The sequence below is a fragment of the Diadema antillarum genome, unplaced genomic scaffold, assembly GCF_040938485.1.
Source record: "Diadema antillarum isolate AM-2024a unplaced genomic scaffold, OU_Dant_1.0 seq00000131_RagTag, whole genome shotgun sequence".
Classification (NCBI taxonomy): Eukaryota; Metazoa; Echinodermata; class Echinoidea; order Diadematoida; family Diadematidae; genus Diadema; species Diadema antillarum.
Genome location: NW_027271209.1, coordinates 1,049,214 through 1,062,312, shown reverse-complemented (window position 1 = coordinate 1,062,312; position 13,099 = coordinate 1,049,214). Strand labels below are relative to the sequence as shown.

Here is a 13,099-nt window from a genome sequence, read left to right as displayed (position 1 = left end):
CTCTTCTTCCAGGCCAAATTTCATGCAGAAACACTCATCCTACTAAGAGATATGTTAGATAAGACATCATGATAGTCCATTGAGGTCAGTGTAAATGACAGATACATTTTGCTCTTTTAAGAGAAATGTCACTTTTGTCACTTGCTTCCTTTTGCCAAAGTAGGGCAGTATGCTTCTAAATAAAGCCAGTTCACAATTGCAATCTGAGCATGTACAGATTAAGGCCACTGCAGACCTCTTCAAACTGATGTGCAACTGACGCATTTACAAAGCTGGATAGGTTCTTCATGAAAACTATAAATGGTATAAGAGATTTTATGTGTGAACATTAGAATGCAGGCTTACAGGTGAATTTGCACTCTTTCAACCAAATGGACAAAAAGCCATTTATGCAGCACTTAAACATGCAAATCACCACTTTCAGCTCGGCTGTTTTCAACTACAGTACTTTTCTAATCAAAAGAATGTTTTGAAGTCTATGATTCAGAGGTCATTAAAGACCTTTAATCCAAACTGAACCATCTTATTTTGCCTTACAAATCACTGAATGAACACTCCTGCGAGAGGCTAAGCACTGAACCAATGTCTGCACACTTTGTAATACTGTGCATGTCACACAATTCAAGACAGACACTTGTGTCACTTGAATTGCACATTTTAGCATTTGACACATGAAAATGAAGCAACGTATTTCACACAATTTCAAATCAAAATACAGGAGGGTTTCATCATAGTGAGGTCAGATACGAGGAGAATTTTGTTTTTAACAAGGTATTGAAAAACCTTGTTGACCAATAGGAATTCAAAGTTTCTTCTATTGTATAAATTTTGGGAGAAAAGGATAAAGAAATCAAAAATGAATATGTAAAAAGGAAAATGTTGGTCCCAAAGCAGACATGAGGCAAAAATCCACACCATGTCAAACCAGCAAATCATTGAATAACGACTCTCTACATTCGTGACTTGTCTACATTATCGATACATGCTTGCAGTAAGTGACTATTTGTGTTGTAGAGTAAAGCACCACATGTGTGTGCTTCCCCATTATCTGATCTCCAATTGGCTTTGTGTATTACAATGTAACAGAGGGTCCCATGTGCTACATGACTGTTGTCGAGTCTAAAACATTTGATATCATACAAGATTTTTTTTTTCTTGAGAACACTTCCAGCACTTTCCTGTCATATTTCCTGTTTTCTTGTTTATCAATATTGCATCGCACTATGGATATTACCTTATCAGAGCAGAACATGTTCATACAGTGTGCATTTGTGCTTATGTTCTAAGTGTAAGGATACAAGGGTCTTGATATGACAAGGTACAAAACTTGAACAGCTGGACCCAATGACCTCATTTTAACAGAATGCCCCTCTAATACGATGCAATCTTTTCATACATGCTCTCACTCTCGCAGATGATACCTTCCATGACTAACAATCAAACTCTATACAAGACAAAATACACTTGTTGCACCTACATCTTCTCTTTGACAAGGAATATATTTCTCACATTCAACACTTCTTACAGCACCAACATAGACAGTCCAACAGTCTTTAAGAAGAAAACAAGCATTACTACATACTACTTCAACACTTCCATTTAAAATGCGACTACACATGGACCATGTGTGTAAACAAGCAATTGTTCATTCTATCAAATGACCCTACACACAAACTTGATACTAAGCTTAAAAATATGTCCTCTCTATTCTGATATTCGCCTTTTCACAAAATTCACATTTCTGCATGATATATACCCATTTATAATATCATCTTCCAATATCTTAGTAGTACTTATACAGCTGTATTGCAATAAAATATTTGTATGCATAATATACAACTTCCACGACACTCATCTTTTAAAGTTGCTGTCATATCCCCATATTGTAATTAATGTTCGTTCCAACACCATACAATCACTGGATAACACACTCTAACCAGCTTATGGTAGTAAAGAGGGCTGGTCTTCTTAAGTCTCCCATAAGGGCCAGAAATGAATGGATACTAGGAATTGTAGTGCTTTTACTGACAAGCAAATAGCACAGAGGAAATGTGGCTGAACTGCCTTCCTTGTTCACCTCCAGTGAAATGCGTGCACACAGTATCTGTGTTAATTTGTGATCACTGGAATGACAGTGAGCTTCGAATTAGATTATCTCGAGCAATTTGCTTCAATCTACAAAACAGATGATCCATCCCAGAAATATGCAGCTCAGCAACCCTAAAGGAACCTGTTCTCATATATGTACTGTAAAAGCCTCAATTTTTGCAAGGGTTTAATTTGGGGGAATCACCGTTGGATGTGAATTTGACAACATGTGAAATATCCCCAACTGATCTTGATCGCATTAAATTTGCGTGATGAACACACATGCATTTGTGAACTATGATAGCATTGGTGTCTAATCGCAAAACATCTTGCAAAAATGACTGTGACCTCCTAATTCAAGAAAATAATGGCTTTTCCATCAGATGAGACTTTTTAGAGAGATGGGAATATCTAGTGCTCTGTTGAACACATTTGGACTATTTGCCATGCCAGCATCACCTGAGACTCATACACTTCCAAAAAGGCAACATGCTATTGGTATATCTTACCACCAAACTTTGAAAATGACAAAGATATGGATTAATGCCCAGGTCACCTGTTACACATTACTAGCAATAAAACTGTGATACGCTGACAGTGTATCACCTAATGATAATGACAAACTTCACTGGGCATGACATTATCAAGCCACCACACATGTCTTTCCACTGTTGATTAAACATCAATTAATTGGGAAAATTGACAAGCTCACCTGGCACATTATGCACAACCTTACACAGAATACTGGCACCCAGTACTTTTTTATGAACCTTTTGGAACTAAAGACCAGTTACATTCGCAGATATGGAATGACATGACTACTATATAAGCTGTTATTTTCGCGAATGAGTAGGTCACAGACAATTTCGTGGGATGTTATTTTCGCGAGTTTGTGCACTCATGACTATCAACTCGAGATATTTTCGAGTGTTGTTAAATTTGCGATCCAACAGTGATTCCCAAAATTTGAGAAAATTAAACCCTCGCAAAAATAACAGCTTATACAGTAGTATTGTACATGCCCTTATATGTCCCAGGCATGTGATGTATGCACTTGCTTTATTTTGTGCACTGCACTCTGTAGTTGCTTATGTTTAAATTATTGCTTTATTTAAACAATGAAAAGATATGATCATATGTCACTAGCAATCTATTCAACTCATTCAAAGGAGTTCAATCTTTATAGTTACTCTAAACTACACATCCACTATCCCATTAAATCCCCACATGTGAATGCATGGCTCGGGCAAATGAGTTTACAAATCTTCAATAATATATATAACTCTATATTGGGATGTCCCTGGGAATATGTGAAAAATTAGTCCATGAATTTCCTGTTGTTGTTGGGCCCAAACAGCTTGGTTCGTATTTCAGGAAGCATCTGAAAAAAAGGAAAGCAGACAAAACTACTGGTCATACTACATGTATGTGTGGGTTACAGTAACTATTCGTACAAAACAAAAACTTCTTCACATTTTCAACCTGTCAAATCAGCAAACACACACATTTTTCATTTCTTTTGTAAAGTGTTCTTTAACTGTAAAGAAAGAAATATTTGCAGCATGAAATTTTTGCAAATTGCCACTAGCCTCCAGTGCATTACAGTGTAGACAAGAACTTTTGAGCGCATTTTAATTTTGCGAATCTAGATTGCAGAATTTGCCAAATCAAAATGCACGCAAAAATTTCTGGTTTTACAGTATGCCACAGTCTATTTCTTATTTCAGGTTGCAGGATGGTCCTTGGAAAGTTTTAGCATGCAATTGTATTGCAGGACCTTGCCAGAATTTTGGATGCCAGCTTATTCACTGGATTTAATATTTAATACTGAGGCTACAAGAGCACTAGAGCACATCCAGAACTGTGTAAGGGCTGCAACAAAACATTCATGCATAAATATCCAGACTTTTCCCAGCAATATTTCAAAGTTTTGAGTTGTGGAGTGCTTGTGTTGGACTTCTGGCTGTTCAGATCTTTCTGGAGGTATGAATGTGTCAGACTTGGGCATTTGTTGTCATACAGATCTATCACCTGGTAACAATTTCCCCCATGACATATCATCAGTGGTCAGCCCTCATTTATGTAACTAGGTTGATGACATCTTTTGTGATATCTTTAAAAAGTGTCAGAATTATTCCTAGTCATTTGACCGGGATCATACATTTAATATCCTGAGCCAAGTGCATATACCTCTACTCCATTATTCACCAATAAAATTGAAGAAAAAAAAATAGAAGGAACAAAATGTAAAATACCTTTTGAGTTCAGGTTTTATTCTTTTACACAGGGCAATTTTATAGAAACCAAGATTTGAAACTAGTGAAAATGCATACATATCTTGCTAACATATTACTTTGCAAAAAGAGATAAAGAGAGAAAGAATTAGGATAGAAAGACAGATGGATAGATAGATACCTCTAGATAGATAGATAGATAGATAGATAGATAAATAGATACAAAGATAGAGAGAGAGATAGAGGAAGAGAAAGAGAAAGAAGGAAGGGAAAATGTGCAATGCCACCTGTAACATACCTGTCTGCTGAGAAGATCTAGTCTCTTCTCCAGGGTATTTTCCACTTTGATCTTCCCACTGGGAGTATACATATCTACACCTCCGCTCCTGCAGGCAAAGAGAACCATCAGAGAAGAGAAATAGAGTAGCTGCGTATGGATTCTTTCATCTTGCTAAGTCTACACTCGCCACTGTCTAAGGTATTTGGAAAGGAAACTCCCAAATCATCTGTGTCTGGTGTTTGTGTACCTAAACAGAAACAACTGTCATCTCAGGTGAAATATTTGCATCCCGATCCAAAATTCATCAAGAAATGATTCATCTCTGTACGACACTTCCCTTTCGAAACAGTGCTACAGGACACATTCACATATTTCTCGGTGGTCTTATTTTGGCAAATTTCACAAGCCAACTGTACATAAGCATACAACGTGCCAAAATATTGCCTCCGGCTACACAGATACACTGCATTCTCTAAGTGGGGAAGACCATCAACTCTACTACAGGCGACTCCTATCATAACAGTCTTTGGGACCACCAGTTTTCTTTTGTTATATCAAATGTTTGTCATAGTCTAGCAATAAAATATATATAATACAGAATATAGAGGTATACAAAGAGGGACATGAATTTTCACTTTGCTGGAATGAGATTTTTGCCATTACCATGTTTGCTATAACGGGAGCGCCCTCTATGTCAAAAGACAATATATTCATATTTCATTTCATCCCCATGGTCCCAGATGCAAAGATAACAGATTACAAAATTGCCTTTAAAAGTCTTGAAATGTAATGCTTGCAAAAATACTCAGCATACACATAAATGTAATGTACGCCATTGCTCCAGACTCTTACATCACATGACACTTTTAAAGCTAGTTAGCATGTTTCTATGACATCCTACTAGTTTCATGTGAACACTTCATCCTAGGCAATGCATTATTCAAATAACTAGCAGCACCCGTGGAAATCCACGGGTCTGAGGGGTTTTATTTTTTTCTCATAATACGATTTTGCACATTTTTATTGAAGAAATAAAAAGAAAAGTCTTCTCATTCTTTCGTTAATTGTGCTGTCTTCTAAATGACCACCCTTCCCAGAAATTTAATACATGTAATACATTTTTGTAGTATGTGCCCGGCGATCCGGTCCATTGGTAGGGATCATTCCTGCCACTACTTGCTTTTATCATAGAACTTGAGTTTCGAGGGGTTTTTTGCACCCGTTGAAGTCCAACAGTTGTCTTGTTACTCCCTCACCCCCCCCCCCCCCCTCACGCACACACACATTTCCACCTCCGCAGGGCAAAAAACAAAGACATTCAGGGAAAATTACCAAAAACGCAAATGAGATTCCCCGAAAGTTCTGCCCACAGATTGTTCCCGTCGAAACGGGAAGATATTAACACTATGACTTTGATTACCCCCTGCTCTTGCATCCACGCAGGCACCCGCGGGAATCCACGGCTGGTCTCAAGGCCTCGGTTTGTTTGTTTGTTTGTTTTTTTTCATATTTCTTTTTCCCACGTTATGAGAGAAAAATAAAATATTTTTGTCTTCATTTGCTCCCTCCTTTTTGTCTTTTATCACCAAAACTCATAGAACCATCATCTGCTTAAGACTGTATACATTATCATAATTAACATTAGGCCTACAATTATTGCTCCTATTATTGTTATTATTATTATTATCATTATTATTATCATTATCATTGTTGTTATTTGGGGAGGGGGAGATCATAGTCATCAGGTTTAATAGGCACCCGTGGGAGTAGGGTCTCACGACCTCGTATTTTTTTTTTCTTTAATATTTTTTCCCATGTTATGGAAGAAAGAAGAATATATATTCGTCTTCATTTGCTCCCTCTTTTTTTTTTGTCACCAAAACTTGGTTTGATAGACCATAAAACCACACATTCTATTTCCACTTTTTAAAAAATAGGCGGTCGGCAAAGCAAGGTTTTCCCCTACGTCCGCTCATCTTATGAATATGTATGATTACAGCAGCTTTGCAGTAAACGAATGGACACAGCTGCGCGTGTAATCTGATATGGAAGGGTACGATCGGCAAATATATTTAGCCATCCTAAACAGTCTGCGTACAATGACATCGGACTTGAGAGCAAACGGCGAGCAAACTAAATGACGTACCTGAGCTGCATAGTATTCTGCAGTTGTGCAAAATACAATTAAATAACAACGTTCGTTGTTTTCATTTGGGGACGCCAATGGCGAACTGTACGTAAATGCCCTTGTAGTCCATATCACGCGCACGCAGATATAGTGCTTCGTGTAACCATCGTCAATACATTACATACACGTACAACAGGCGGAGGCAAAGGTACATCACAGAACTAATACACACAGTGTAGAGTGTGTAGAGTTCTGTGAGGTACATTGTGTGTGTGCGTGCGCGTCCGCCGGAAGATGTCAGAGATTTCGCTGCATCCATCATCTTTAGTATCCCCACTGTATCTGCAAGCTAATAGATGAACGGTCGAGAAAGCTGGAGTCCAGCGCAGGTTCGATGAATATTAAAATGCTCGGCTCTTTCGTCACGCACAAAAATGCATTATGCATCTATCTAATTAATTTTTCTTTTTCGTCCTCAACGTCGACATGGAGGCGGAGCGGGGACAGAACCCGCGCCAATCGATGCAGGATACTCTCCTGCGGCCCACGGCACCGGTACCAGCTGCCCGGAGCCGACGGCTCGGGAGGAGATAGAAAAACCAGCAACGCCGCAATAAAACAGGAAATACATAAGGCCGCGACAACAACAACAACTTCGAGTATAATAATTGTAGATTGCAAGAGGCAGGTTACAAATTCAGACAGGCTAGTCAAAGCCAAGCTAGCTACTTCATCTGACTCGTCAAAAAAAAAGAAGTTCTAAGCTTAATCTCAGCAATTTTTTTAGTTTTATAAGCTATGCTGAGGATTTATATAACGAGGGTGAGTTTTACCAGGGAGGTGGTAGCATATGACAGGTAACCACTAAGGCAGGTTTGACTGCTTTTTTTTTTTTTTTCTTTTTTTTTTTTTTTTGGTATACATACCAATTTATATATGAGAACATCATATTTTATTCATTTATACATTTTTTTTTTCAGTTTGCTTATTATAATAAATATCATACTTCTTTTTTTTTTGCAAATGGAGGGCAAATTTCTGTATCTTTCCAGCTGATAAAGAATTTTAATTCTCGAATTACTACCCTGCTCATTGACTAGTTCTTCTTCAATACTTGTAGATGAACAAGCTCAACATAAATTTCATGAAGCAATATTTATCAAAAATTTCCAGCCTGTCCTCTGTGCCTGCATACTTACACTTCAGGGGAAAGGAAGTTCTCTTGGTCTACAACCACATTGCATTCTTTCTTGGTTGCCTCCCTGTAGCTCCTCACTGCATCAGGTACTGCTTCCTGTGGGTGTGAGATGGAATAGAACAGCATATAACAATGGTGAGGAAATATGACAAAAAATGTATGAGAAGATAGACAACAAAATACAGTGAAAAGACAATGTAACACATAATGAGGACAATGGAATAAAGAGAGAAATGGCGAAGCAATGTGTTTCATTTACACTGTCAAAAAACTCAATGATTCAGTAAAGAAAAAGCTAAAAGAACTCAACACTGGCACTGGTCCGACAGTCCCTGACCAGTAAAAAGCACTGTTGGACCAGTAACTTTTTCAGGAATGGAGCAGTAAAAAATTGAAAAACTGGGTACCTACTGGTCTGAGAGACAGGTTGGACTAGTAGAAAAAAGTGAGTTAGTGTGCAGCCCTGCTTAAAGATCCAGTATTTTGGGACTACCTTGGAGTAGGAGGGTTGGCCCAGCTTGGATATATTTGAGAACCCCTTTAATGAATTGTGTACAGCTTTGTCACTGATATATATGTAAGTACACACACTGCTGAAGAATCTTGATTGTAGTTGACCATCACCAATGAGCATACACTACGATGCACATATCTGCTGACCTTTGCTACTTCCGTTTTCTAATGTATCTCGGTGGGCAGTGAATGAATCAAAGCTACTCATGAGTCCCCGTACTACTGGATCTTTAATGAATACCTCTTAAAGATCATAAATCAATACAATTTTGTAGTTTTCTTAAGTTTTTCTTTAAGTTTTATGTTTTCTTCTAGTTCTATATTCTTATCTTTGCATTACTAATACCTAAATCACACTCCTAGGATCAAATGGGTACAGAATGACCTCAAACAGAGTTGAATGCTACTGTGACTAGCATAAGGTAGTGGCAGAGGTAGAAAAGCAGTTGCAGTCTGAAAGCTGCACTAGCATTCATGAGTTTTAAGACTTGCCTTGACAAGGCTGACATCACACTCCTTACACCTGACGACCACGTTTGGTTCCAGGAGCTGGTAGAGACCCTGGCTGAGCAGGCCCTTGATCACCTCCTTGTACTGGGACCGGTTCTTGGTCAGTTCCGTCAGCCGCTCCTGGGCCTCATCCAGCACGGCTTGGACGTGGTCTTCGCGGCACTTGAGAACCTTGAGACGAGCCTGATTCAGCATGTTGGACTGCAGGCTGAAGTAACAGAAATAAGACAAAGGCAATCTTGAAGACACATGCTCAAACTTACGGAGTACAGGTCAATATATTGTTCCCTCACTCTCATCAATGTACCTCTTCAACTGCCTTCTTTGATCTCTCTGAAATCATAGTCATCTCCAGCTGACAACATCCTAGGCTTCTATACTTCTGTACAGTTTACTTTATGAGATGACAATCATTGGACAAGAAATAGTTCATATCATCACCAGAATATGTACATTATGACTTTTGAAAGTGATGCAAACACAGTAACCATGAGGGATCCGTAATAATGCTTTATACTCCTTATGATAAAAACTGGAATAAGTGATAACAAACAAACGAACAAACAACTACTACAACTTGCAGTTAGGCCTGATGTATTTAAACTGCACTTACATTTTCTTTTGCAGATCCAGATTTTTCTCCTTCCTGCCATAGAAATCTGTGATCTTTATCCTCTGCTGCTGAACAAGACGTCCCTTTTCAATTTGGAATTCTTCTTCGGCCTATTTCATGACAAAGTTACAGGATTCAAAGAGAGAGAGAAAATGGGAAAAATAAAGAGCAAAATATACACAAGTACAGGAGGTATGCTGTACACACAATGTAAGATAAAGATAATGACAGAGAAAATCATAAATAAAGTAAATGGCAATGGAAAGACCACCATACAACGATATAGAAGATTTTTATCTGGGGTGGGGGGTATCTCCCCTCCCCCACCCAAACTCTTTTTGTTTTCTCAAATAATATTTATTCACTTCCATTCAAATAATACCAGAAACATCAATTCACTTTAGTATCACTGTACGTAAATGTAACAGAATAATTCCTTTAATAAAGGAAACTGAGATCATTTTCATTTTTCAATACCAAATAACAAGTAAAATAACAATAGTACAGCTGTACTCCAACAAATTACTTTCCCAAAATAGAAGTATATTACACTGTATATCTAAAATAAAACACATCCCCCCAAACAATTATCCCTTCCTATGTTTCCAAACAATATACAGGGTGTACCTTTGAACTCCCCCAAAACATACAACCCTTCCATATTGAGATCTCCCCCTGCCCTTTAAAATCCAGCCCATTACCAGAAAGACATTAATCTGTCTTCTATCCTTCCTCTCATCCCCCTTAATTCCCAGTCAAAAAACAACAAAACAAAACAAAACACAGACACATACATACAACACGGACAGACAAAACTGTTGCACTTTCGCCTGTCCATGTTGCATACATTTGTTCATTACACACTATGTCTAGAAATGGTAAGAACAATGTTCAATAGAATTTTAAAGAGCTCTGTTTGTATCTTTTCTGATCAAATAATTACAAATTTTGTAGGCCATTCAGTTGAAAAACAACAAAGTTTGAATAATTTGACCTTCATATGTGCAAATGTCTGTCCAGCATTGCATACACTGTTATGCTGAAATTTTTCATTTTGGCAAAAATTCTAGCACAGTATACTAGTACACTGGAAACAAAAAAATAAAGCTACATCCCTATAATGCCCCTTTTACTGTAGAAATGCTCATTTATTTTTGCACACTAGCCCATCACATTATCACTCTGACATCAATGAATCATTTCATTTATCACCTTATCATTACATACAGTATAGAGAAGATGAAAAAATCACTCTCCTAATTCAAAACACCATGAACTTTACTGGTAAATGAATACTGAGCGTGGCAAATAGAGCAAAATATGGTTTGAAAGGCCAAACAAATGATGATGTACTTGTATGGGCCACAGTGATAAGTCATTCCTTTTCACATCAACGTTATGAAATGAAAGGAAAGAGTGAAACAACTCTTTGCTGTGTTAAAAAATAAAATTGTGGTGTGTACCTGCCTCTACAATACAGTCTGATGCTGTCAGCAGGCCATGCCACCCAACAGTAATGATTGAATCTCATATTCTAAAAACAAAACAACTTCCTACAACCACTGACTCTATGAATGCATTCTACTACTCCTAACTACTATGCTAGCATTCCAAACTGATGATGAGGAATATCAACCTACATGTATACTACATACTGTATGTACAAATTGTAGCTTGGTTGCGACTCCTGGATGGCGTATACTACATTGAGGAAGTGACTGAGATCCATCGTCCCTGGCTTCCTCTGCTTCAGTTTTGATCTGACCGCGTCAGTTGTGCGGCATGTTACATTTTTACATGTCTCTCTCATTCTTTCATACAAAATGCATAATTAGCAGACCACACAGAGTGCAAAAATAAATGTACAATAATGTTTTTATGTACCTGTTTAAAAAGTAGAATTAAAGCCATCCTGAACATCATTGATTTTTTGTTGTTGTCTAAAATAATCTTTGGGTGCATATAAATGTACTCATAGTCGAGTGTATGCAAAAAAACTCGTCATAAAAGTACTCTAGAATTATTAGATTATCAGCATTCATCTCTCAATGACACCACTACATCTATATAAATATCACATTTCACATGCACTGTACATGTATCTTGAAAGAATTTCTAAGTGAATATATTTTCTGGCTTTTTAGTAGGTACAGGAATTTACAGAATAAATAGAGGAGTCATCAGATCAGATGACGTCATAATAACATACAGTACTACTATTATCATTTTGTGATCACTGGTTTAATTTCCTATGAGTTTTCACTAATTAGGCATGTTACTCTTGTTAACTGCTAGGGTTAAATCTCTCCTTCACAAATATTCCATTGAATCAGTATCATCTAAATCAAGGATATATTGGTAACTGGATAAACTGAGAACTAAACTTACCTTTGCATCTATTTCTTCTGCTTTCTCCTTGGCCTCCTGATCGATGAAAGCCATCATATGCTGGATCTGCAAGTGATCAGAATGTAATGCTGCAGTGAAATTTAATTTTAAATGTGATATATGACAATGGACACAAGTAACAAATCAAAATAAAAACCCTTTAGAAGTTACTGTTACATTGTAGAACCTATTTATCAATTCTGTCAACATGGAGCTGGTTTTAAACTATTCACGCAGAGAAAGTCATTGACATTGTCATTGTACGCTATTGGCATTGGTTGGCACCAAAACATGTGTCCAAAAGTCATGAAAGTGATGTACAAATGTAGACTTCTTCTGGCTCTAGTACATTTGTGGCTACAAAGTTATTTTCATATACATGCTCATCAAACATCAGTTTGTGCATTTGTCCTTATCTCTACCCTATCTAGTCCGACCAGACGCCATGCTTCGCACCAGCTCGCGCTTGTGTACAGCGACAGGGCTGTGTATATTTAGTTATCCAACCAGGGTGTAAGGTAGAATAAAAAAAATAGTGACAAAAAAGGACTGGGCAACATATATGATAATGAAGAAAACAACAGCAATGTCACAATGATATCCAGATTTCTATATTAAGACTTTTTAGGCCTGATACTTGTATAACCATATCCTATACCTAACCACATTTATTCTAGTTGTGAACTGCACTGTGAACTCCAGATCGACTGGCTTCATAAAAGCATTTAGATCTACACACAATACATAGCCTATGTCTTCATCGGCTCATTCAGTGCACAGTTACAAGTCACAATTGGGCATTACAATTGCTCAGACAGTGCAAACTGAAATAACATTTGTAACTGTAAGTAGGCCTACCGAGTACTAGTAAGCACTGTTCATTCTCGAGTTCTTGCACCTGCACAAGTAAAATATTCTACGTCAATGGAATCTTGAACATTTACCTGCTTTTGGACATCTTCGTCACTTAAGGCCATGATGAAACTCAAAATGAGAACAACCTGGAGCGGATACGAGAGATTTACACTGCAGAGAGAGAAAACTTGTAGATCAAATTGATGCTTTCGTACGCCACAAAATGCAATTTCGTCACGTAAATTCAGCAGCACACAGCGTACATCTTCGCAGAGCATATAGAACGTAGGGG

The 13,099-nt window shown here is 37.6% G+C and overlaps 1 protein-coding gene across 1 annotated transcript; it reads right to left on the bottom strand.

Moving 5' to 3' along the window:
• Window positions 1-2,236: 2,236 nt before the first annotated feature.
• LOC139727442 (V-type proton ATPase subunit E-like) lies at window positions 2,237-13,099 on the bottom strand. The gene is made up of 7 exons (XM_071638397.1): window positions 12,897-13,099; window positions 11,953-12,018; window positions 9,565-9,674; window positions 8,930-9,159; window positions 7,930-8,020; window positions 4,621-4,708; window positions 2,237-3,469 (listed from the first exon to the last, which is right to left on the bottom strand). The coding sequence occupies exons 1-7, from the start codon at window positions 13,083-13,085 to the stop codon at window positions 3,407-3,409; spliced, it is 837 nt and encodes a 278-aa protein (XP_071494498.1). The 5' UTR covers window positions 13,086-13,099; the 3' UTR covers window positions 2,237-3,406.